Genomic DNA, 27,538 nt, shown 5'->3' with positions numbered 1-27,538 from the left:
ATTTATTTGCTCTCCATCTTTAAAGCATGTTAAATAAATTGAATACCCATTTGCCCAAGATGCATGCAAAGTATATTGGTTAGTTGTTGTTGAGACCAATTCGCTTAACTAAAGAAACCGCCCAAACTTAGTTATCCTTAGTTAACACATGTAGTACACAGTTGATGAGTCACACAAATTCCTCATATGAACTACTCTACAAGTATATATATATCTAAAAGATCGATCTTGCTCTATTATCTCTCTTAACTTGAAAAACGCAAAGAAGATGGAGAATAGTGCAGAAGATGGTGAGATTGTGATAATAGGAGGTGGTATATGCGGGCTTGCAACAGCACTTGCCCTTCATAGGTTATTGTCCATCCCTAATAATAAACTTAAATGATCTTTATTTCATGACCTTTAATTTAATTATTATTAACTACATGCAGGAAGGGAATCAGGAGTTTGGTGTTAGAGAGATCAGACAAGTTGCGAGCTACAGGAGCAGCTATAATTATGCAGGCAAATGGCTGGCATGCACTTGATCAGCTTGGCGTTGCTTCATCTCTTAGACACACTGCCATTCCAATACAACGGTATTTATGTCCGGTGAAAATTTACATGTTTTTGTTTATTAGTAAAAAAATATTAAATAATTTGATAATAAATTTGACCAAATTAATGTACTATCATCTTCACACGAAGAACTAATATGTATATATGTTTTCTCTAACTCATTGCTTAATAATAGAAATGAATAAACATATGTCCTATATGCCTTGAAAAAATATCATCAATCAACAAATTTTATACTAAAAATAAATATTAAGAGCAGGCGCTTTGGCCTTTTGGGGTGATAGACAAGTACGACTAAGTTTAGATAATTAATTTTTATTAGTTAATATTAATTAATTTTTTTATTGTAATTTTTTTAAAATTTATTTTTTTTTAAAATCTAGGATTTAGAATTTAAAAATAATATTTAAAATTTTTTAAAATTTAAGATTTATAATTTAAAATAGAGAATAATTTTAAAAAATCAATTAAAAAAATTGATTCCCTTGTTGAACTCAATAAATATAAGTGAGATAGTACTGTTCATCACTTCTAATATTTAACTGAATGATGAGGAATGGTCTAACTTGTTATTGGTCATTGCCACGACCATCAAATTGGTAAGTATATATTTTTTAGGGTAAAGTATATTTTTTATCTTTGATTTTGATAATGATTTTAAAAATACTCTTAAATTTTATTTTGTTTTAATTTTGTCTTAAAAAATTTTTATTTGCATCAAATATATTCCTAAAATTTAAGACCGATTCAACAATAATTTCTTAAGAATAACTCCTCAACACAAACAAATCAAGCATAATTTTCATGCATTATTGTTAGATTGGTCTTAATTTTTTTGAAAATTTAGTCGAAAGTATATTTGATGCAAACATAAAATTTTTGGGACAAAATAAAATATAAGGGTATTTTTAAAACTTTTGCCAAAATTCGAAAACAAAAAGCATACTTTACTCTTTTTTTGTTTTTGAAGATTTCAAATTGTACCAAAATAGACCCAAAGAAAAAAAAATCTCAAATGAGATATACAAATGAAAGTTTAATTTGTATTGGGAATAAAAGTATCAATAGGACCGATCGTCTTCTAGCTAGTATTCAGCTGATTGCTCACAAAATATATACGTATAATTTCAGGGGGAAAACGATATTGCTTAGCGAGGCAGAAGAGGAAAAGGAAACACCTTTGGGGTGAGTTGAGTTGAGTTGAGTTGTCTACTCAAAATTAGTAAGAGAAAGCAGAGTAGTCTCATTGTTAATTAACATGATTATATATGGGAAAAAACAATTTTTTACCTATGAAAATTACAAACGTTGATAAAATTATCTAATAAGATCAAAATAAATTTTCCGCTCACAAAAAATTGAGTTTGTGTGCATATCAAAACTACTTAGACATTAAATGCTCCTTAAAATAAATATAATTTTAACGTTAAGTGGGTAAAAATTTTATTTTGACCTTATATGAATAGTTTTGTCAATCCTCTTAATTTTAATAGGTAGAAAATAAAAATAATTGTTTTTTTTTCTGTATTATTGATTTATTGTTGTTAATAAACAGGACTAGTAAAGAATTTCGGTGTTTAAAGCGTGCTGATCTAATCAAAGCCATGGCCAATAACTTGCCGGTAGGAACTATACGCACGAGCTGTCAAGTGCTTTCCATTAAATTAGATCCTGTCACACATTTTCAACACCTTACTCTTAGCGATGGTACAATCCTTCAAGCCAAGGTATATATTTATAACTTTCTTTGACTTTGACTTTAACTTTGACTTTTCACGTTCCTTATTTAAAAATCATAGTATGCATGTATAATGATAAAATATACAAAATTGCATGTTAATAATTTTTTGTCAATAATTAACCAACATATTAAATTGGATTTGTTTGATTTATATTTTTATTATTTTTAATTTTAAAATTCTGTAGAGAATAAAATAAAATAAAATGAAATTAGAAAATAAAATTTTATTATTTTTAATATATTTTATAAAATTTTAAAAACAAAAAACACTGAAATAAAAACATAAATTAAGCAGGTTTCGAATTTTAGACGTGTTATCAATTTCTACATATGCATGCGTATACAAATTGACCAAAAGTATTCATACATAAATTATCATTGACCACCCCTTCGTTAAGTATTACGTTAGTGAAAAAAGTCATAGTCACCTAACAAAATTAACTACACTTTATATTTGGAGAAGTTGAAAATGGAAGTTATTATTAGCAACTATACTTAACTCAATTTGGGAAAAAAAATCAGTGCTGCATTGTCGTGCTTAGTCTGATATATATACATAAATAATGGGATGATGACTCAGCTAATTGTTGGTTGATCAACTAAGCATTTACTAACTTCTAAATATAGCTAACAGCACTAAAACTAAATTAAATGACTAAATGAAGGTTTAATTACAATCTACTTAATATCTATCACTCCTCCTCAAGTTGAAAAAAAATATTAATAATTCACAACTTGTTGATTAAAAACTTGAATAAAGTTGGTTGGACAGACTTTGTTAAAAGATCTGTAACTTGATGAGCCGATTTCACATGAACTAATTTTATTGTGCCATTCTAAATTCTTTTTCGTGTGAAGTGATAATCTATTTCGATGTATTTTGTGCGCTCATAGAACATAGAATTTTCAGCAATATATATGACTGCCTTGCTATCACAAAAAATGAACGGTGGCTTTACTTCGACTTCAAACTTTTTGAATAACCTTGTAACCCACACAACCTCAGCAATAACATTAATTAGAGCATGATATTCTATTTTGTTAAGATTTGGTTACATGTTTGCATTACATGTTTGATTTTTGTGAAAAATGTCTTTGAGTGCTTCGGATTCTTGGATTAGTATTATTTGTTGGTAGTACTCGACCGAGTAGAATAGAGGATGTAATATAGATAGTAGGTAATGTTTGTATTGTAAGATGATGAATGAAAAAGTGCGGGTGGTGTATCTCATTAAAACCTCTCCAGCAAAATCTTTCTTAGAGATAAAATCTGATAGTAGAAAAAAGAGTGCATCACCATATCTGACTTATAGACTAACTAAAATACATTCTTAAAGAAGATATGTTCCAACTTTTTGGTAGGATTTTTGGCTAAGCACAAGCCAGCAAGTTCAAAATAAAAACATCAAACAAAATAGCTATAAGCCTAAAGTTCCAAAACACATACACAAAAACAACAATCTACTATAGCTAAACATTTGGGTTTTCACCCTCCCCTTCAACACCATCATCATCATCCACCAACTCATTGCCAACAACAACCTTAAACGGATCCATCGCAGACAAATTAGCAGCAGGCGCCAGAAATTTTGCTTATTCAACCGCTCTCTCAAAACCAGCAGCGAACATCTCAAGCCCATGATCCTCCTTCTCAGTCTTGAGCTGCTTATGCTCAACACCAAGAACTATCAACCTAGCCTCCAAAGCAGTCTTCTTAGATCTAGAGATCGTATTCTGTTTCTTGGATTTTCAAGAAATCACACAAGAACACGCAATAACTGATTGTGGACCTTTTTGTTTCACCACAACTTTCCCAATCAGCATTACCATTAGGGATGGCAACGGGTCCCCATGGGGGCGGGGACATGCCCCCCATCCCCGCCCCCCACCTCCAGAAACCCTCCCCGTCCCCGCCCTGTCTCTGTGACGGGTACCAGTCCCCGTCCCTGCCGGATATTAGGATTGGAGAAATTGAGGAAACAAATAACAAAAAATTTAAAAAGAAAAATCCAGTAAATAACAACAATTTCACAAAAATCTCAGTATTATGATCCAATTTTACAGTAAAAAGTTAAGAATCCAAACCCTAATTCCAATTTTACAGCAACAGAATCTATTTCTAATTCAAATTTATCAATCAACAAAATCCAAACCCTAAACATAAACCCAATTTTACATTAACAGAATCAAAACCCTAAATCTAAAACCAGTTCACATAAACAGAATTTAAACCCTAACTCCAGTGTTCCAATTTCATAGCAATTTCATCAATAAAAAATCAAAACATACGTTAAAACCAATTTAATCAATTAACAGAAACATCCAACTTATTGTAAGGTGGCCAGCTGGTGCGCAAAATTGTGATCACTACACAACTTTGCACAACTAACCAGCAAGTGCACTGGGTCGTCCAAGTAATACCTTACGCGAGTAAGGGTCGATCCCACGGAGATTGTCGGTATGAAGCAAGCTATGGTCACCTTGTAAATCTTAGTCAGGCAGACTCAAATGGGTATAGTGATATAGGAATAAAGCATAAAGATAAAGATAGAGGTACTTATGTAATTCATTGGTAGGAACTTCAGATAAGCGTATGAAGATGCCTTCCCTTCCGTCTCTCTGCTTTCCTACTGTCTTCATCCAATCCTTCTTACTCCTTTCCATGGCAAGCTTATGTAGGGTTTCACCGTTGTCAGTGGCTACCTCCCATCCTCTCAGTGAAAATGTTCCTATGCTCTGTCACAGCATATGGCTAATCAGCTGTCGGTTCTCGGTCAGGCCGGAATAGAATCCAGTGATTCTTTTGCGTCTGTCACTAACGCCCGCCTGCTAGGAGTTTGAAGCACGTCACAGTCATTCAATCATTGAATCCTACTCAGAATACCACAGACAAGGTTAGACCTTCCGGATTCTCTTGAATGCCGCCATCAGTTCTCGCCTATACCACGAAGACTCCGGTTAAAGAATCCAAGAGATAAACATTAGAGCCTCGTTGCTTGTAGAACAAGAGTGGTTGTCAGTCACTTTGTTCATGAGTGAGAATGATGATGAGCGTCACATAATCATCACATTCATCATGTTCTTGGGTGCAAATGAATATCTTGGACAAAGAACAAGTGGAATTGAATAGAAGAACAATAGTAATTGCATTAATACTCGAGGTACAGCAGAGCTCCACACCTTAATCTATGGTGTGTAGAAACTCCACCGTTGAAAATACATAAGAACAAGGTCTAGGCATGGCCGAATGGCCAGCCTCCCAAATGATCTAAGATAGCATGAAACTCAAAGATAGCTACCAAGATGTCTAATACAATAGTAAAAATGTCCTACTTATAGAAAACTAGTAGCCTAGGGTGTACAGAGATGAGTAAATGTCATAGAAATCCACTTCCGGGCCCACTTGGTGTGTGCTTGGGCTGAGCAATGAAGCATTTTCGTGTAGAGACTCTCCTTGGAGTTAAACGCCAGCTTTGGTGCCAGTTTGGGCGTTTAACTCCCATTTAGGTGCCAGTTCCGGCGTTTAACGCTGGAATTCCTGAGGGTGACTTTGAACGCCGGTTTGGGCCATCAAATCTTGGGCAAAGTATGGACTATAATATATTGCTGAAAAGCCCAGGATGTCTACTTTCCAACGCCGTTGAGAGCGCGCCAATTGGGCTTCTGTAGCTCCAGAAAATCCACTTCGAGTGCAGGGAGGTCAGAATCCAATAGCATCTGCAGTCCTTTTGAGTCTCTGGATCAGATTTTTGCTCAGATCCCTCAATTTCAGCCAGAAAATACCTGAAATCACAGAAAAACACACAAACTCATAGTAAAGTCCAGAAAAGTGAATTTTAACTAAAAACTAATAAAAATATACTAAGAACTTAACTAAAACTACTAAAAACATACTAAAAACAATGCCAAAAAGGGTACAAATTATCCGCTCATCACAACACCAAACTTAAATTGTTGCTTGTCCCCAAGCAACTGAAAATCAAATAAGATAAAAAGAAGAGAATATACTATAGACTCCAAATTATCAATGAAACTTAGCTCCAAATTAGATGAGCGGGACTAGTAGCTTTTTGCCTCCGAACAGTTTTGGCATCTCACTTTATCCTTTGAGGTTCAGAATGATTGGCTTCTTTAGGAACTTAGAATCCAGATAGTGTTATTGATTCTCTTAGTTAAGTATGATGATTCTTGAACACAGCTACTTTATGAGTCTTGGCCGTGGCCCAAAGCACTCTGTCTTCCAGTATTACCACCGGATACATACATGCCACAGACACATAATTGGGTGAACCTTTTCAGATTGTGACTCAGCTTTGCTAAAGTCCCCAATTAGAGGTGTCCAGGGTTCTTAAGCACACTCTTTTTGCCTTGGATCACAACTTTATTTCTTTCTTTTTCTTTCTTTTTTTTTTCCTTTTTTTTCGTTTTTCTCCTTCTTTTTCTCTTTTTTTTTTTGTATTCACTGCTTTTTCTTGCTTCAAGAATCATGTTTATGATTTTTCAGATCCTCAGTAACATGTCTCCTTTTTCATCATTCTTTCAAGAGCCAACAATTTTAACATTCATGAACAACAAATTCAAAAGACATATGCACTGTTCAATCATACATTCAGAAAACAAAAAGTATTGTCACCACATCAAACTAATTAAGCTAGTTTTAAAGATGAATTCGAAATCCTGTACTTCTTGTTCTTTTGTAATAAAACAGTTTTCATTTAAGAAAGGTGATGGATTCATAGGACATTCATAACTTTAAGGCATAGACACTAAGACACTAATGATCACAAGACACAAACATGGACAAACATAAGCATTAATTTTCGAAAAACAGGAATTAAAGAACAAGGAGATTAAAGAACGGGTCCACCTTAGTGATGGCGGCTTGTTCTTCTTCTTGAAGATCCTATGGAGTGCTTGAACTCCTCAATGTCTCTTCCTTGTCTTTGTTGCTCCTCTCTCATGATTCTTTGATCTTCTCTAATTTCATGGAGGAGGATGGAATGTTATTGGTGCTCCACCCTTAGTTGTCCCATGTTGGAACTCAATTCTCCTAGGGAGGTGTTGATTTGCTCCCAATAGTTTTGTGGAGGAAAGTGCATCCCTTGAGGTATCTCAGGGATTTCATGATGAGTGGGATCTCTTGTTTGCTCCATCCTTTTCTTAGTGATGGGCTTGAGGTCATGCCTTCTCAGTTGAACCGGCTTCCCTCTTGAATCTCTCTTCCATTGAGCGCCCTCTTCACAAATGTCTGCGAGGACTTGGTCCAACCTTTGATCAAAGTTGACCCTTCTTCATGGCCACAACTTCATAGAAGTGGTCTTGATGCACCCTTGAGATGAATCTCTCCATCTCCCATGACTCGGAGGTGAAAGTTTTTGCCTTCCCTTTCCTCTTTCTAGAGGTTTCTCCGGCCTTGGATGCCATAAATGGTTATGGAAAAACGAAAAAGCAACGCTTTTACCACACCAAACTTAAAAGGTTTGCTCGTCCTCGAGCAAAAGAAGAAAGAAGAGAGGAGAAGAAGAAGAAATGGAGGAGATGGAGGTGGCTTTGTGGTTTGGCCTTTATGGGTGGGTTGGGTTGGGAGAGTGGTTTGAATTTTGAATGGTGAGGTAGATGGGGTTTTATGAAGGATGGATGCGAGTGGTGGGGTTGGTGGAGATCCTGTGGGGTCCACAGATCCTGTGGTGTCAAGGAAAAGTCATCCCTGCACCAAATGGCATTCAAAATCACGTTTTGAGTCATTTCTGGCGTTAAACGCCGGGCTGGTGCCCATTCCTGGCGTTTAACGCCAGGTTCTTGCCCTTTTCTGGCGTTTAACGCCAGTCTGGTGCCCCTTTCTGGAGTTAAACGCCCAGAATGGTGCCAGACTGGGCGTTAAACGCCCACCTGCTAGCCTTACTGGCGTTTAAACGCCAGTAAGTTCTTCCTCCAGGGTGTGCTGTTTTTCTTCCTGTTTTTCATTCTGTTTTTGCTTTTTCAATTGATTTTGTGACTTCTCATGATCATCAACCTACAAAAAACATAAAATAATAAAAGAAAATAGATAAAATATAACATTGGGTTGCCTCCCAACAAGCGCTTCTTTAATGTCAGTAGCTTGACAGAGGGCTCTCATGGAGCCTCACATTTTCTCAGAGCAATGTTGGAACCTCCCAACACCAAACTTAGAGTTTGAATGTGGGGGTTCAACACCAAACTTAGAGTTTGGTTGTGGCCTCCCAACATCAAACTTAGAGTTTGACTGTGGGGGCTCTGTTTGACTCTGAATTGAGAGAAGCTCTTTATGCTTCCTCTCCATGGTGACAGAGGGATATCCTTGAGCCTTAAACACAAAGGATTCTTCATTCACTTGAATGATCAGTTCACCTCCATCAACATCAATCACAGCCTTTGCTGTGGCTAGGAAGGGTCTGCCAAGGATGATGGATTCATCCATGCACTTCCCAGTCTCTAGGACTATGAAATCAGTAGGGATGTAATGGTCTTCAACTTTTACCAAAACATCCTCTATAAGTCCATGAGCTTGTTTTCTTGAGTTGTCTGCCATCTCTAATGAGATTCTTGCAGCTTGTACCTCAAAGATCCCTAGCTTCTCCATTACAGAGAGAGGCATGAGGTTTACACTTGACCCTAAGTCACAGAGAGCCTTCTTGAAGGTCATGGTGCCTATGGTACAAGGTATGGAAAACTTCCCAGGATCTTGTCTCTTTTGAGGTAATTTCTGCCTAGACAAGTCATCCAGTTCTTTGGTGAGCAAAGGGGGTTCATCCTCCCAAGTCTCATTTCCAAATAACTTGTCATTTAGTTTCATGATTGCTCCAAGGTATTTAGCAACTTGCTCTTCAGTGACATACTCATCCTCTTCAGAGGAAGAATACTCATCAGAGCTCATGAATGGCAGAAGTAAATCCAATGGAATCTCTATGGTCTCAATTTGAGCCTCAGATTCCCATGGTTCCTCAGTAGGGAACTCAGTAGAGGCTAGTGCACGTCCATTGAGGCCTTCCTCAGTGGCGTTCACTGCCTCTCCTTCCTCTCCAAATTCGGCCATGTTGATGGCCTTGCACTCTCCTTTTGGATTTTCTTCTGTATTGCTTGGAAGAGTACTTGGAGGAAGTTCAGTAATTTTCTTGCTCAGCTGTCCCACTTGTGCCTCCAAATTCCTAATGGAGGACCTTGTTTTAGTCATGAAACTTTGAGTGGTTTGATTAGATCAGAGACCATAGTTGCTAAGTCAGAGGGGTTCTGCTTAGAATTCTCTGTCTGTTGCTGAGAAGATGATGGAAAAGGCTTGCCATTGCTAAACCTGTTTCTTCCACCATTATTGTTGTTAAAACCTTGTTGAGGTTTCTCTTGATTCTTCCATGAGAAATTTGGATGATTTCTCCATGAAGAATTATAGGTGTTTCCATAGGGTTCTCCTAAGTAATTCACCTCTTCCATTGAAGGGTTCTCAGGATCATAGGCTTCTTCTTCAGATGAAGCATCCTTAGTACTGCTTGGTGCATTTTGCATTCCAGACAGACCTTGAGAGATCAAATTGACTTGTTGAGTCAATATCTTGTTCTGAGCCAGAATGACATTCAGAGCATCAATCTCAAGAACTCCTTTCTTCTGATTAGTCCCATTGTTCACAGGATTCCTTTCAGAAGTGTACATGAATTGGTTATTTGCAACCATTTCAATTAGCTCTTGAGCCTCTGTAGGCGTCTTCTTCAGATGAAGAGATCCTCCAGCAGAGCTATCCAAAGACATCTTGGACAGTTCAGAGAGACCATCATAGAAAATACCTATGATGCTCCATTCAGAAAGCATGTCTGAGGGACACTTTCTGATCAATTTTTTGTATCTTTCCCAAGCTTCATAGAGGGATTCACCATCCTTTTGTCTGAAGGTTTGGACTTCCACTCTAAGCTTACTCAATTTTTGAGGTGGAAAGAACTTTGCCAAGAAGGCATTGACTAGCTTTTCCCATGAGTCCAGGCTTTCTTTGGTTGTGAGTCCAACCATGTCCTAGCTCTGTCTCTCACAGCAAAAGGGAATAGCATAAGTCTATAGACCTCAGGGTCTACCCCATTAGTCTTGACAGTGTCACAGATTTGCAAGAATTCAGCTAAGAACTGATGAGGATCTTCCAATGGAAGTCCATGAAACTTGCAATTCTGTTGCATTAGAGAAACTAATTGAGGCTTAAGCTCAAAGTTGTTTGCTCTAATGGCAGGGATAGAGATGCTTCTCCCATAGAAGTCGGGAGTAGGTGCAGTAAAGTCACCCAGCACCTTCCTTGCATTGTTGGCATTGTTGTTGTTTTCGGCTGCCATAGGTTCTTCTTCTTTGAAGAATTCGGTCAGGTCCTCAACAGAGAGTTGTGCCTTAGCTTCTCTTAGCTTTCGCTTCAAGGTCCTTTCAGGTTCAGGGTCAGCTTCAACAAGAATGCCTTTGTCTCTGCTCCTGCTCATATGAAAGAGAAGAAAACAAGAAAATGTGGAATCCTCTATGTCACAGTATAGAGATTCCTTGAGGTGTCAGAGGAAAAAGAAAGATAGAAGACAGAAGTAGAAAATTCGAACTTATCAAAGAAGATGGAGTTCGAATTTTGCATTAAGGGATAGTGTTAGTCCATAAATAGAAGGATGTGAGAAGAAGGGAAGTGATTTTCGAAAATTAAGTAAAGATTTTTGAAAACATTTTTGAAAAACACTAATTGATTTTCGAAAATAAGAGTGGGAAAGAAATCAAGTGATTTTTGAAAAAGATTTTGAAATTAGAAGTTAAAAAGATTTAATTGAAAACTATTTTGAAAAAGATGTGATTAAAAAGATATGATTGGTTTTAAAAAGATGTGATTGAGAAAATATGATTTGAAAACAATTTTAAAAAAAAGATATGATTTGAAAACAATTTTAAAAAGATTTGATTTTTAAAAATTAATGACTTGCCTAACAAGAAAAGATATGATTCAAACATTAAACCTTTCTCAACAGAAAAGGCAACATACTTGAAATGTTCAATCAAATCATTAATTGTTAGCAAGTATCTTTGAAAAAGGAAAGAAATTGATTTTGAAAACATTTGATTGAAAAGATTTGATTTGAAAAAGATTTGATTTTGAAAAACTTTGAAAACTTGAAAAAAATTGATTTGAAAAACAAAATCTTCCCCCTTGTGCCATCCTGGCGTTAAACGCCCAGAATGGTGCACATTCTGGCGTTTAACGCCCAAAACTATACCCTTTTGGGCGTTAAACGCCCAACCAGGTACCCTGGCTGGCGTTTAAACGCCAGTCTGTCCTTCTTCACTGGGCGTTTTGAACGCCCAGCTTTTTCTGTGCAATTCCTCTGCTGTATGTTCTGAATCTTCAATTCTCTGTATTATTGACTTGAGAAGACACAAATTAAAAAATATTTTTGGATTTTTAATAATAAGGAATAATCAAAATGCACTAAAATCAAATAACAATGCATGCAAGACACCAAACTTAGCAGTTTGTATACTACTGACACTAACAAAATGAGAATGCATATGAGACATATAAACACTCAAGTCAAGAGAATTAAAAATCAGAGTAATAAAATCATCAAGAACAACTTGAAGATTAAAGAAGACACATGCATGAATGCAAAAAGAACAGAAACATGCAATTGACACCAAACTTAACATGAGACTCTAGACTCAAACAAGAAATTTTTGGATTTTATGATGTTGTAATTTTTTTTTTGTGCTTTTTCGAAATTTATATGGAAAAAAAAAACAAAGGTATCAAAATTCTTAATGAGAATTCCAGGAATCAAGCAATGTTAGTCTAAAGCTTTAGTCTAAAGGAATTAGACATGGCTAGCCAAGCTTCAGCAGGACATTACATTCAAGAGCTAAATTGATGATAATCAATCAGCTTTGGTGATGATAAGAACATCACCTTGAAACACTAGAATTCATTCTTAAGAACTCTGAAGAAAAATACCTAATCTAAGCAACAAGATGAACCGTCAGTTGTCCATACACAAAACAATCCCCGGCAACGGCGCCAAAAACTTGGTGCGCGAAATTGTGATCACTACACAACTTTGCACAACTAACCAGCAAGTGCACTGGGTCGTCCAAGTAATACCTTACGCGAGTAAGGGTCGATCCCACGGAGATTGTCGGTATGAAGCAAGCTATGGTCACCTTGTAAATCTTAGTCAGGCAGACTCAAATGGGTATAGTGATATACGAATAAAGCATAAAGATAAAGATAGAGGTACTTATGTAATTCATTGGTAGGAACTTCAGATAAGCGTATGAAGATGCCTTCCCTTCCGTCTCTCTGCTTTCCTACTGTCTTCATCCAATCCTTCTTACTCCTTTCCATGGCAAGCTTATGTAGGGTTTCACCGTTGTCAGTGGCTACCTCCCATTCTCTCAGTGAAAATGTTCCTATGCTCTGTCACAGCATATGGCTAATCAGCTGTCGGTTCTCGGTCAGGCCGGAATAGAATCCAGTGATTCTTTTGCGTCTGTCACTAATGCCCCGCCTGCTAGGAGTTTGAAGCACGTCACAGTCATTCAATCATTGAATCCTACTCAGAATACCACAGACAAGGTTAGACCTTCCGGATTCTCTTGAATGCCGCCATCAGTTCTCGCCTATACCACGAAGACTCCGGTTAAAGAATCCAAGAGATAAACATTAGAGCCTCGTTGCTTGTAGAACAAGAGTGGTTGTCAGTCACTTTGTTCATGAGTGAGAATGATGATGAGCGTCACATAATCATCACATTCATCATGTTCTTGGGTGCAAATGAATATCTTGGACAAAGAACAAGTGGAATTGAATAGAAGAACAATAGTAATTGCATTAATACTCGAGGTACAGCAGAGCTCCACACCTTAATCTATGGTGTGTAGAAACTCCACCGTTGAAAATACATAAGAACAAGGTCTAGGCATGGCCGAATGGCCAGCCTCCCAAATGAACTAAGATAGCATGAAACTCAAAGATAGCTACCAAGATGTCTAATACAATAGTAAAAAGGTCCTACTTATAGAAAACTAGTAGCCTAGGGTGTACAGAGATGAGTAAATGTCATAGAAATCCACTTCCGGGCCCACTTGGTGTGTGCTTGGGCTGAGCAATGAAGCATTTTCGTGTAGAGACTCTCCTTGGAGTTAAACGCCAGCTTTGGTGCCAGTTTGGGCGTTTAACTCCCATTTAGGTGCCAGTTCCGGCGTTTAACGCTGGAATTCCTGAGGGTGACTTTGAACGCCGGTTTGGGCCATCAAATCTTGGGCAAAGTATGGACTATCATATATTGCTGGAAAGCCCAGGATGTCTACTTTCCAACGCCGTTGAGAGCGCGCCAATTGGGCTTCTGTAGCTCCAGAAAATCCACTTCGAGTGCAGGGAGGTCAGAATCCAACAGCATCTGCAGTCCTTTTGAGTCTCTGGATCGGATTTTTGCTCAGATCCCTCAATTTCAGCCAGAAAATACCTGAAATCACAGAAAAACACACAAACTCATAGTAAAGTCCAGAAAAGTGAATTTTAACTAAAAACTAATAAAAATATACTAAGAACTTAACTAAAACTACTAAAAACATACTAAAAACAATGCCAAAAAGGGTACAAATTATCCGCTCATCACAACACCAAACTTAAATTGTTGCTTGTCCCCAAGCAACTGAAAATCAAATAAGATAAAAAGAAGAGAATATACTATAGACTCCAAATTATCAATGAAACTTAGCTCCAAATTAGATGAGCGGGACTAGTAGCTTTTTGCCTCCGAACAGTTTTGGCATCTCACTTTATCCTTTGAGGTTCAGAATGATTGGCTTCTTTAGGAACTTAGAATCCAGATAGTGTTATTGATTCTCTTAGTTAAGCATGATGATTCTTGAACACAGCTACTTTATGAGTCTTGGCCGTGGCCCAAAGCACTCTGTCTTCCAGTATTACCACCGGATACATACATGCCACAGACACATAATTGGGTGAACCTTTTCAGATTGTGACTCAGCTTTGCTAAAGTCCCCAATTAGAGGTGTCCAGGGTTCTTAAGCACACTCTTTTTGCCTTGGATCACAACTTTATTTCTTTTTTTTTTCTTTCTTTTTTTTTCCTTTTTTTTCGTTTTTCTCCTTCTTTTTCTCTCTTTTTTTTTTGTATTCACTGCTTTTTCTTGCTTCAAGAATCATGTTTATGATTTTTCAGATCCTCAATAACATGTCTCCTTTTTCATCATTCTTTCAAGAGCCAACAATTTTAACATTCATGAACAACAAATTCAAAAGACATATGCACTGTTCAATCATACATTCAGAAAACAAAAAGTATTGTCACCACATCAAACTAATTAAGCTAGTTTTAAAGATGAATTCGAAATCCTGTACTTCTTGTTCTTTTGTAATAAAAACAGTTTTCATTTAAGAAAGGTGATGGATTCATAGGACATTCATAACTTTAAGGCATAGACACTAAGACACTAATGATCACAAGACACAAACATGGACAAACATAAGCATTAATTTTCGAAAAACAGGAATTAAAGAACAAGGAGATTAAAGAACGGGTCCACCTTAGTGATGGCGGCTTGTTCTTCTTCTTGAAGATCCTATGGAGTGCTTGAGCTCCTCAATGTCTCTTCCTTGTCTTTGTTGCTCCTCTCTCATGATTCTTTGATCTTCTCTAATTTCATGGAGGAGGATGGAATGTTATTGGTGCTCCACCCTTAGTTGTCCCATGTTGGAACTCAATTCTCCTAGGGAGGTGTTGATTTGCTCCCAATAGTTTTGTGGAGGAAAGTGCATCCCTTGAGGTATCTCAGGGATTTCATGATGAGTGGGATCTCTTGTTTGCTCCGTCCTTTTCTTAGTGATGGGCTTGAGATCATGCCTTCTCAGTTGAACCGGCTTCCCTCTTGAATCTCTCTTCCATTGAGCGCCCTCTTCACAAATGTCTGCGAGGACTTGGTCTAACCTTTGATCAAAGTTGACCCTTCTTCATGGCCACAACTTCATAGAAGTGGTCTTGATGTACCCTTGAGATGAATCTCTCCATCTCCCATGACTCGGAGGTGAAAGCTTTTGCCTTCCCTTTCCTCTTTCTAGAGGTTTCTCCGGCCTTGGATGCCATAAATGGTTATGGAAAAACGAAAAAGCAACGCTTTTACCACACCAAACTTAAAAGGTTTGCTCGTCCTCGAGCAAAAGAAGAAAGAAGAGAGGAGAAGAAGAAGAAATGGAGGAGATGGAGGTGGCTTTGTGGTTCGGCCTTTATGGGTGGGTTGGGTTGGGAGAGTGGTTTGAATTTTGAATGGTGAGGTAGATGGGGTTTTATGAAGGATGGATGCGAGTGGTGGGGTTGGTGGGGATCCTGTGGGGTCCACAGATCCTGTAGTGTCAAGGAAAAGTCATCCCTGCACCAAATGGCATTCAAAATCACGTTTTGAGCCATTTCTGGCGTTAAACGCCGGGCTGGTGCCCATTCCTGGCGTTTAACGCCAGGTTCTTGCCCTTTTCTGGCGTTTAACGCCAGTCTGGTGCCCCTTTCTGGCGTTAAACGCCCAGAATGGTGCCAGACTGGGCATTAAACGCCCACCTGCTAGCCTTACTGGCGTTTAAACGCCAGTAAGTTCTTCCTCCAGGGTGTGCTATTTTTCTTCCTGTTTTTCATTCTGTTTTTGCTTTTTCAATTGATTTTGTGACTTCTCATGATCATCAACCTACAAAAAACATAAAATAATAAAAGAAAATAGATAAAATATAACATTGGGTTGCCTCCCAACAAGCGCTTTTTTAATGTCAGTAGCTTGACAGAGGGCTCTCATGGAGCCTCACATTTTCTCAGAGCAATGTTGGAACCTCCCAACACCAAACTTAGAGTTTGAATGTGGGGGTTCAACACCAAACTTAGAGTTTGGTTGTGGCCTCCCAACATCAAACTTAGAGTTTGACTGTGGGGGCTCTGTTTGACTCTGAATTGAGAGAAGCTCTTTATGCTTCCTCTCCATGGTGACAGAGGGATATCCTTGAGCCTTAAACACAAAGGATTCTTCATTCACTTGAATGATCAGTTCACCTCCATCAACATCAATCACAGCCTTTGCTGTGGCTAGGAAGGGTCTGCCAAGGATGATGGATTCATCCATGCACTTCCCAGTCTCTAGGACTATGAAATCAGTAGGGATGTAATGGTCTTCAACTTTTACCAAAACATCCTCTATAAGTCCATGAGCTTGTTTTCTTGAGTTGTCTGCCATCTCTAATGAGATTCTTGCAGCTTGTACCTCAAAGATCCCTAGCTTCTCCATTACAAAGAGAGGCATGAGGTTTACACTTGACCCTAAGTCACAGAGAGCCTTCTTGAAGGTCATGGTGCCTATGGTACAAGGTATGGAAAACTTCCCAGGATCTTGTCTCTTTTGAGGTAATTTCTGCCTAGACAAGTCATCCAGTTCTTTGGTGAGCAAAGGGGGTTCATCCTCCCAAGTCTCATTTCCAAATAACTTGTCATTTAGTTTCATGATTGCTCCAAGGTATTTAGCAACTTGCTCTTCAGTGACATACTCATCCTCTTCAGAGGAAGAATACTCATCAGAGCTCATGAATGGCAGAAGTAAATCCAATGGAATCTCTATGGTCTCAATTTGAGCCTCAGATTCCCATGGTTCCTCAGTAGGGAACTCAGTAGAGGCTAGTGCACGTCCATTGAGGCCTTCCTCAGTGGCGTTCACTGCCTCTCCTTCCTCTCCAAATTCGGCCATGTTGATGGCCTTGCACTCTCCTTTTGGATTTTCTTCTGTATTGCTTGGAAGAGTACTTGGAGGAAGTTCAGTAATTTTCTTGCTCAGCTGTCCCACTTGTGCCTCCAAATTCCTAATGGAGGACCTTGTTTTAGTCATGAAACTTTGAGTGGTTTTGATTAGATCAGAGACCATAGTTGCTAAGTCAGAGGGGTTCTGCTTAGAATTCTCTGTCTGTTGCTGAGAAGATGATGGAAAAGGCTTGCCATTGCTAAACCTGTTTCTTCCACCATTATTGTTGTTAAAACCTTGTTGAGGTTTCTCTTGATTCTTCCATGAGAAATTTGGATGATTTCTCCATGAAGAATTATAGGTGTTTCCATAGGGTTCTCCTAAGTAATTCACCTCTTCCATTGAAGGGTTCTCAGGATCATAGGCTTCTTCTTCAGATGAAGCATCCTTAGTACTGCTTGGTGCATTTTGCATTCCAGACAGACCTTGAGAGATCAAATTGACTTGTTGAGTCAATATCTTGTTCTGAGCCAGAATGGCATTCAGAGCATCAATCTCAAGAACTCCTTTCTTCTGATTAGTCCCATTGTTCACAGGATTCCTTTCAGAAGTGTACATGAATTGGTTATTTGCAACCATTTCAATTAGCTCTTGAGCCTCTGTAGGCGTCTTCTTCAGATGAAGAGATCCTCCAGCAGAGCTATCCAAAGACATCTTGGACAGTTCAGAGAGACCATCATAGAAAATACCTATGATGCTCCATTCAGAAAGCATGTCTGAGGGACACTTTCTGATCAATTTTTTGTATCTTTCCCAAGCTTCATAGAGGGATTCACCATCCTTTTGTCTGAAGGTTTGGACTTCCACTCTAAGCTTACTCAATTTTTGAGGTGGAAAGAACTTTGCCAAGAAGGCATTGACTAGCTTTTCCCATGAGTCCAGGCTTTCTTTTGGTTGTGAGTCCAACCATGTCCTAGCTCTGTCTCTCACAGCAAAAGGGAATAGCATAAGTCTATAGACCTCAGGGTCTACCCCATTAGTCTTGACAGTGTCACAGATTTGCAAGAATTCAGCTAAGAACTGATGAGGATCTTCCAATGGAAGTCCATGAAACTTGCAATTCTGTTGCATTAGAGAAACTAATTGAGGCTTAAGCTCAAAGTTGTTTGCTCTAATGGCAGGGATAGAGATGCTTCTCCCATAGAAGTCGGGAGTAGGTGCAGTAAAGTCACCCAGCACCTTCCTTGCATTGTTGGCATTGTTGTTGTTTTCGGCTGCCATAGGTTCTTCTTCTTTGAAGAATTCGGTCAGGTCCTCAACAGAGAGTTGTGCCTTAGCTTCTCTTAGCTTTCGCTTCAAGGTCCTTTCAGGTTCAGGGTCAGCTTCAACAAGAATGCCTTTGTCTCTGCTCCTGCTCATATGAAAGAGAAGAAAACAAGAAAATGTGGAATCCTCTATGTCACAGTATAGAGATTCCTTGAGGTGTCAGAGGAAGAAGAAAGATAGAAGACAGAAGTAGAAAATTCGAACTTATCAAAGAAGATGGAGTTCGAATTTTGCATTAAGGGATAGTGTTAGTCCATAAATAGAAGGATGTGAGAAGAAGGGAAGTGATTTTCGAAAATTAAGTAAAGATTTTTGAAAACATTTTTGAAAAACACTAATTGATTTTCGAAAATAAGAGTGGGAAAGAAATCAAGTGATTTTTGAAAAAGATTTTGAAATTAGAAGTTAAAAAGATTTAATTGAAAACTATTTTGAAAAAGATGTAATTAAAAAGATATGATTGGTTTTAAAAAGATGTGATTGAGAAAATATGATTTGAAAACAATTTTAAAAAAAAGATATGATTTGAAAACAATTTTAAAAAGATTTGATTTTTAAAAATTAATGACTTGCCTAACAAGAAAAGATATGATTCAAACATTAAACCTTTCTCAACAGAAAAGGCAACATACTTGAAATGTTCAATCAAATCATTAATTGTTAGCAAGTATCTTTGAAAAAGGAAAGAAATTGATTTTGAAAACATTTGATTGAAAAGATTTGATTTGAAAAAGATTTGATTTTGAAAAACTTTGAAAACTTGAAAAAAATTGATTTGAAAAACAAAATCTTCCCCCCTTGTGCCATCCTGGCGTTAAACGCCCAGAATGGTGCACATTCTGGCGTTTAACGCCCAAAACTATACCCTTTTGGGCGTTAAACGCCCAACCAGGTACCCTGGCTGGCGTTTAAACGCCAGTCTGTCCTTCTTCACTGGGCGTTTTGAACGCCCAGCTTTTTCTGTGCAATTCCTCTGCTGTATGTTCTGAATCTTCAATTCTCTGTATTATTGACTTGAGAAGACACAAATTAAAAAATATTTTTGGATTTTTAATAATAAGGAATAATCAAAATGCACTAAAATCAAATAACAATGCATGCAAGACACCAAACTTAGCAGTTTGTATACTACTGACACTAACAAAATGAGAATGCATATGAGACATATAAACACTCAAGTCAAGAGAATTAAAAATCAGAGTAATAAAATCATCAAGAACAACTTGAAGATTAAAGAAGACACATGCATGAATGCAAAAAGAACAGAAACATGCAATTGACACCAAACTTAACATGAGACTCTAGACTCAAACAAGAAATTTTTGGATTTTATGATGTTGTAATTTTTTTTTTGGTGCTTTTTCGAAATTTATATGGAAAAAAAAAACAAAGGTATCAAAATTCTTAATGAGAATTCCAGGAATCATGCAATGTTAGTCTAAAGCTTTAGTCTAAAGGAATTAGACATGGCTAGCCAAGCTTCAGCAGGACATTACATTCAAGAGCTAAATTGATGATAATCAATCAGCTTTGGTGATGATAAGAACATCACCTTGAAACACTAGAATTCATTCTTAAGAACTCTGAAGAAAAATACCTAATCTAAGCAACAAGATGAACCGTCAGTTGTCCATACACAAAACAATCCCCGGCAACGGCGCCAAAAACTTGGTGTGCGAAATTGTGATCACTACACAACTTTGCACAACTAACCAGCAAGTGCACTGGGTCGTCCAAGTAATACCTTACGCGAGTAAGGGTCGATCCCACGGAGATTGTCGGTATGAAGCAAGCTATGGTCACCTTGTAAATCTTAGTCAGGCAGACTCAAATGGGTATAGTGATATACGAATAAAGCATAAAGATAAAGATAGAGGTACTTATGTAATTCATTGGTAGGAACTTCAGATAAGCGTATGAAGATGCCTTCCCTTCCGTCTCTCTGCTTTCCTACTGTCTTCATCCAATCCTTCTTACTCCTTTCCATGGCAAGCTTATGTAGGGTTTCACCGTTGTCAGTGGCTACCTCTCATTCTCTCAGTGAAAATGTTCCTATGCTCTGTCACAGCATATGGCTAATCAGCTGTCGGTTCTCGGTCAGGCCGGAATAGAATCCAGTGATTATTTTGCGTCTGTCACTAACGCCCCGCCTGCTAGGAGTTTGAAGCACGTCACAGTCATTCAATCATTGAATCCTACTCAGAATACCACAGACAAGGTTAGACCTTCCGGATTCTCTTGAATGCCGCCATCAGTTCTCGCCTATACCACGAAGACTCCGGTTAAAGAATCCAAGAGATAAACATTAGAGCCTCGTTGCTTGTAGAACAAGAGTGGTTGTCAGTCACTTTGTTCATGAGTGAGAATGATGATGAGCGTCACATAATCATCACATTCATCATGTTCTTGGGTGCAAATGAATATCTTGGACAAAGAACAAGTGGAATTGAATAGAAGAACAATAGTAATTGCATTAATACTCGAGGTACAGCAGAGCTCCACACCTTAATCTATGGTGTGTAGAAACTCCACCGTTGAAAATACATAAGAACAAGGTCTAGGCATGGCCGAATGGCCAGCCTCCCAAATGATCTAAGATAGCATGAAACTCAAAGATAGCTACCAAGATGTCTAATACAATAGTAAAAAGGTCCTACTTATAGAAAACTAGTAGCCTAGGGTGTACAGAGATGAGTAAATGTCATAGAAATCCACTTCCAGGCCCACTTGGTGTGTGCTTGGGCTGAGCAATGAAGCATTTTCGTGTAGAGACTCTCCTTGGAGTTAAACGCCAGCTTTGGTGCCAGTTTGGGCGTTTAACTCCCATTTAGGTGCCAGTTCCGGCATTTAACGCTGGAATTCCTGAGGGTGAATTTGAACGCCGGTTTGGGCCATTAAATCTTGGGCAAAGTATGGACTATCATATATTGCTGGAAAGCCCAGGATGTCTACTTTCCAACGCCGTTGAGAGCGCGCCAATTGGGCTTCTGTAGCTCCAGAAAATCCACTTCGAGTGCAGGGAGGTCAGAATCCAACAGCATCTGCAGTCCTTTTGAGTCTCTGGATAAGATTTTTGCTCAGATCCCTCAATTTCAGCCAGAAAATACCTGAAATCACAGAAAAACACACAAACTCATAGTAAATTCCAGAAAAGTGAATTTTAACTAAAAACTAATAAAAATATACTAAGAACTTAACTAAAACTACTAAAAACATACTAAAAACAATGCCAAAAAGGGTACAAATTATCCGCTCATCACCAGCCACAGAGACAGAGCATAGTCATCATCATCGTCGTTGAGCAGAGGCGACCTAGAGTTGTGGTGGGAGAGGCGTTATCAGAATCGTGTGGAGCAGAGGCATTGCTGGAGGAAGCTTGTCATCAACGTCGCAGATCTAAAGCTTCGTTGCGAAGCAGAGGTGGAGGCAGCGGTGAAGCTAGCAGCAAGCAATGAGCAAAGTAGTGAGAGGAAGAGTGAGCGGTGACAGTGATGGAAGAAGGTGAGCGACGGCAGCGACGAAGGATGGTGAGCGTTGGCAGAGACAGAAGAAGGTGAGGGACTTTGAGTGAGGACGCCGGTGACGCAGTTCGAAAGAAAAAGGAGGAGGTGGGAGGTGTTAGAGAGAGATTGAGTGAGACGACTGTGAGAGAGTGGCTCGTGTGTGAGAGTGAAGTGGGTGAGAGAGAGGCACAATGTGTGTGGTTTGAGGGATAGGGTTTCAAGAAAGTTATATATATATATATATATATATATATATATATATATATATATATTATAGGAGGGCATTTTTGTAATTTTACAATCACGGGTAATAAATGAATACCCACGGGGCGGGGACGTCTCCCCCTGCCCCGCCCCGTTTATTATACGGGTACTCGTCCCCGCCCCCCACGGGAAAAAAATTCCCCCCAAACCTACTCCCCGGCGGGTAAATCCCCGCGGATACCCGCCCTGCCGGAGATTTTTACCATCCCTAATTACTATAAGTCTTGACGGTCAAAGATGATAATGATGAAAACAACAATCATTGGCCTCGAACAGCTTTCAAGTAGCGCAATACATTGTGTACTGCATCCAAATGTGTAGTTTTTGGAGCAGACATGTATTGGCTGAGCTTATTTACTTTAATATAGATATAGTGAGATAAAGCAGCCTACCAATAATCAGCCTTCTATAATGTCTTGTATTCTCAAACAATTCACCATTTGAGGCATTCAATTTTACATTAAGGTTAAGTGGCAATGAAACAGGTTTGCAATATGAGAATTCAGTATCATCCAATAGGAATAGGGCATAATTTCTTTGAGAAAGACATATATTTTCTTTGGATCTTGCAATTTCTAAACAAAGAAAATACTTGAAAGGACCTAGTACCTTGAGTTTGAATAGATCTTGCAGTATTTGATGTGTTTGAGCAATGGCTTCTTCATCTTTGCTTGCCATTATAATGTCATCAACATAAACCAATACTATTACAAATTTCTTAATTGTGCCTCGATGAAACAAAGAATAATCAAATTTTGATTGGATGAATCTAGCTACAACCAGTGTAGTGGAGAATTTTGTGAACTATTGCCTTGATGCTTGCCTTAAATTGTATATCAACCTGTTTAATTGCACATTAGCTTCCTAATCTGCTCCCCTGTGTTTAACTTGCACATTAGCTTCCTTGATCGCCGGAGCTGCATCTTCTTCTGATGGCAGAATTGTACCATCCACGAATTTGAGCTTATTCTTTCTATTGAGGATTATTTTCATCAATCATTTCCAAGAAAGAAAGTTATCTCCAGTGAGGACTTGCGAGACCAGTGCAAGGTTCAGCTAATCGAAGGAAAGGATCGGTTTCATCAATTGCCGCCATTAAATAAAGAACACGCAAGAAATAGAATAATGTTTGCGGGAGAGAAGAGAATGGAGAAGAAAGAAGAATAAAGAAAGAATTAGAAGAAATGAAGAGAATAATTGAGAAGATCAGAGAAGGACAAAGAGAAAGTTTGAATATTCTTCTGATATCATATTAGCAACTGTATTTGCTTAATTTGGGAAAAAAATCAGTTCTGCATTGTGGTGCTTAATCAAATGTAGTAGAAACAGAATAGAGTTACTTGCAAGGAGAGTTGTAAAAAAGTGAAGCTTTATAGAGAAATCAAGAGATATTTTATTTTTGTCTCCTTTAGTGCAGAATAAAAAATAGAGAAGAGAGTAGAGAATGACACACAAATATATATCCTAGTTCGGCTACCTAGTGCAATGTAGTATACATCCAGTCTCCATCACAACAATGATAAAATTTTACTATCTTTTCAATAGATTACAATCACCAATTCTCCTTAGGATCTACCCAATACAATTTGGGACAAGTCTAGATTCTAACCCAACCTGAACTTGACTAGGACTCACCCTAACTTTCAACTGCAAAATGCTAACCCAACTTGTAAGTGAATTCCCTCAGGATCATGACCACAAAACAAAAATACATACAAAATATTTCTAAAATAACTTAGACTTTTTCTCCAAGTCTAGCTCATTGTCTTTTTTCATTTATTGGTTTTTTCTTACAAATCTCACCATTTTATCTTTTACCAATGAAACTCAAACAGACTAAATTGAGAAAAAGAATTACAAAATAAAAATCATGAAGGATAAGAATTAATAGCTCAGTGAGCTATGGGAACCGAAACTATTTCTCTCACTCTTTGCCCCAATCTTTGGCCATTCACTCTTATTATAGAAAAGTGAAGCTTCCTAGGCTTGAAACTTTGCTTCAGCAAATGCTGGTTTTTCTTCTCTCAAGTTCAGAATCAGCAGCGGCGTTCACAAAAGTGAAAGAGAGAGAGCAGAAGCAGTGACATGCAACCATATCTTTCTCTTTCATCCTTTTTTTTCTTGCTTTTTGAATTTGAGCCGTGCATCTTTTCTTTGACCCTAAGTTTGTTTCTTGACCGTTGATAAGCAGTAGAGTACCATTGACTTCATTTTCTTTATTTTTCCAAAACGATGCTTGTAATTCAGAGGATTTCTTTAATATTTCTTGATGAAACACAAATGGAGAAATCTCTTTTTTGTGATTCTCTGTTTGGATGAGATCTTCCATCTTGTTGTAACCCGTTTTCTTTCTCTTATTAAAAACCAACTTTTTGTTTTTTATTGTGCCTTAACTCTAGAAATTTCTCAATCTTTCTTTCTTGTTTCAGAGTGATGTGATGTGAAAGAATGAGATTAAAAAAAAGAAAGTTTTGATTCGGTGGGTAACAGTGTTCGAATGAAATGAAAATCAAATTCATGAGTGTGAGTTTTGGTTATGGAGCATCCTATAGACTTTTGTTTGATTATGAGCCAATTTGTTTTTATACTTTTATTTTGTTAAGGGCCATTTTTGTTTCGGATGAGAAGATGAGAAGCATCTAAGGTAAAAACAAATGAACATTAGGGCTTGAGTGTGTGTGTGGGCCAGATTCCATATGGCTTAAATTATTGTTTCTTGGTCAGTTTCAATTCATTTTATTTTCTGCACACTAAGCATTTACTAACTTCTAAATATAGCTAACAACACTAAAACTAAGTTAAATGACTAAATGAAGGTTTAATTACAATCCACTTAATATCTAATAGAAGTGTAATAGGATAATTGACAAGTAACAAATTTATGTGACTACAATTAGTAACATTATATTGTATCTCTGTTTTTACATGGAGGCTGTTATTGGATGCGACGGGGTGAATTCTATAGTTGCAAGCATGGTTGGTTTGCGGCCAGTGAGGTTCTTGCCCCTCTCAACTTGCGTTGCACGAGGCTTCACATATTATCCTGATGGTCATCAATTTGGTGCTGAGTTTGTTATGATAATCAAAGATCAAGTTCGACTTGGAAGGGTTCCTGTGTCTTATAACCTCGTTTACTGGTTCGTCACAAGGCCCTGGACTAATCAAGGTCATTTACTTTCATCTAATCACCCTACCCCTATTTTATTATTGGATCTTATTAATGTATTTCAAGAACTCATTTTAAGAGTATTATAAAAAATATTTTATCAAAGTAATTTTTTATTATAAAAATATTTTTTATATAAAAATCTAAATAATTTTTATTATTATATTATTTAAATATGTTTTTAGAATACAAAATAACTATTTTTTTTATTTGTTTGTTTAAGAAAGCTTCAAATATTAGGTGAATGAGTAAAAATTAAGAGAAGAAAAAAAGAATTTCAAAAATATGAGAAATATTAGTTGAAAAGTTGATTTTGTATATTTTCTTAAAACAATTAACCTTTATTTCTGATCTCAATTTAATTATTCGATTAAAACAAAAATAAAGATATATTATAAGAATGTCCTTATTATAAGAATAATAATATTTACCTAATTTTCGGTCTACACAAATTATTGAATTAAACTTAAAATAAAATAAAAATTTGTTTTAGTCTTAATATTTTGATTAAATTCTAATTTTATTTTTAATAATTGAAGTTGATTTTTTGTAGTATTTTATTTTGTCTTATTTCAAAATCGTTTGTACAAATATAAAATATTTTAAATATTAAAAATATAATTAAAATTTAATCTAAATAATAAAAGTTAAAATAATTTTTTACCCAACAAAAATATAACTTTTCTATTTTCTAAATTGAGAAAGTCTATGAAAAACTAGTAGTTTTATTAAAATCTGATCAATATTTAACTAACAAAAAGAAAGTAAATAATCATCTTATACCATTAAATGTAATTTCATACCATTAAAAATATTAATAATAACAAATTAATAATTATAAATTTTAAAACTTGTTGGTCCATAACATTCCTCTTCTAGCTTACGCCTATCTTTTGTCATGTATTTGTAATTTCTATTCCAAGACTCCTACTTTTAAGTTATAACACAACAATTTTGACGATTTTGGATCGGAGGAGAACTAATAATCATGTTTGATCCCATAAAAACAGATTCAACCATTTCAAAAAACCCAGTTCTTATGAGACAATCTTTAATGGATTCACTGAAGGATTTCCCGGCACACACAATGGAGATGATAAGAAATTGTGATATGAACATGTTGCATCTCACGGACTTGAAGTACCGCCCCCCATGGGACTTACTTCTTGACAACTTCAGGAGAGGGACAGTGACGGTGGCCGGCGACGCCATGCACGGCACAGGGCCATTCATTGCACAGGGTGGCGCAGCATCCATAGAAGATGCAATTGTTCTAGCTAGATGCCTGGCAAAAAAGATGCACAATAATGATGCTAATAAGAGAGTGCAAGTAGAAGATAATACTCTCATAGAGGAAGCATTTGATGAATATGTGAAAGAAAGGAGGATGAGAATTTTTTGGCTCTCTTTAAATTCTTTCTTTATTGGGAAGAAGCTTGATGCACAATCCCTCATAGTGAAAGTGATTATCGTTGCCCTCATTGTTGTTCTATTTAGAGATCCCGATTGGCATATCCACTATCAGTGTGGAACTCTATGACAAGAAGAAGATTTAAGGTTGTGTTTGGTTACAGTATTTTAAAATTTTAAAGCATTTGGAATGTTATATAATTACATTTTCATAATTTAATTATATGTAATTTTAAAATGTTTTGTTTGTATATATGTATAACAAGATAACTAAGTGAATGAGATATACATGACAAGTTTAAAATAAATGATTTCTTTTTATTATCAATCAAGATTTAAAAGTGGGTAATTCACATAGACAAATCAATTGAGGGAAAAAATTACATAAATATCTTAAGGTGAGACTGGTTACATATATGTATTATTTCTATATCTATGTAAATCGAATAATTAGATTTGAATTATCAAGTTCAGTACTAAATCAAAATAAGTAGATTGAATTTAGTAGTAATATTCTTCTGAAAAAATCCAACCCATAATAAATCGAAGCAAAGGAGTTTGATTTATAGTCCATAATAAATCGAAATAATTGAATTCGATTTATAGACTATAGTAAATTGAATAAATTGAATTCGATTTATAGTTGATGAAGCCTTAGCTAAATCAAATTAAGTAGATTTGATTTAACCTTCGTATACTATATATATAGAATTTGAATTAGCTTGTTTCAAATTATAACCATAATTTTCTCCTCTTCCAACAACCCATGTGAGAGAGAAAAGTGAGGTCCCAACACGACAAGATTCAAAATTGCGGATATGGAAGATGACCC

The 27,538-nt window shown here is 36.9% G+C and overlaps 1 protein-coding gene and 2 non-coding genes across 3 annotated transcripts; all 3 read left to right on the top strand.

The window, feature by feature from the left end:
* Positions 1-268: 268 nt before the first annotated feature.
* On the top strand, positions 269-26,836 carry LOC130966761 (monooxygenase 1-like). Its single transcript, XM_057891587.1, has 6 exons — positions 269-351; positions 432-578; positions 1,690-1,743; positions 2,114-2,285; positions 25,062-25,296; positions 26,307-26,836. Exons 1-6 carry the CDS (start codon positions 269-271, stop codon positions 26,834-26,836), a joined length of 1,221 nt encoding a protein of 406 aa, XP_057747570.1.
* Positions 10,112-10,219, top strand: LOC130971418 (small nucleolar RNA R71). Its single transcript, XR_009082639.1, has one exon. It is a non-coding gene; the product is annotated as a small nucleolar RNA R71 (small nucleolar RNA).
* Positions 17,806-17,913, top strand: LOC130971417 (small nucleolar RNA R71). Its single transcript, XR_009082638.1, has one exon. It is a non-coding gene; the product is annotated as a small nucleolar RNA R71 (small nucleolar RNA).
* Positions 26,837-27,538: the final 702 nt, after the last annotated feature.

This window comes from Arachis stenosperma, chromosome 3 (genome assembly GCF_014773155.1).
Source record: "Arachis stenosperma cultivar V10309 chromosome 3, arast.V10309.gnm1.PFL2, whole genome shotgun sequence".
Taxonomy (NCBI): Eukaryota; Viridiplantae; Streptophyta; class Magnoliopsida; order Fabales; family Fabaceae; genus Arachis; species Arachis stenosperma.
The sequence above is the reverse complement of the archived record's forward strand: the minus strand, read 5'-3'. Positions and strand labels throughout refer to the sequence as shown.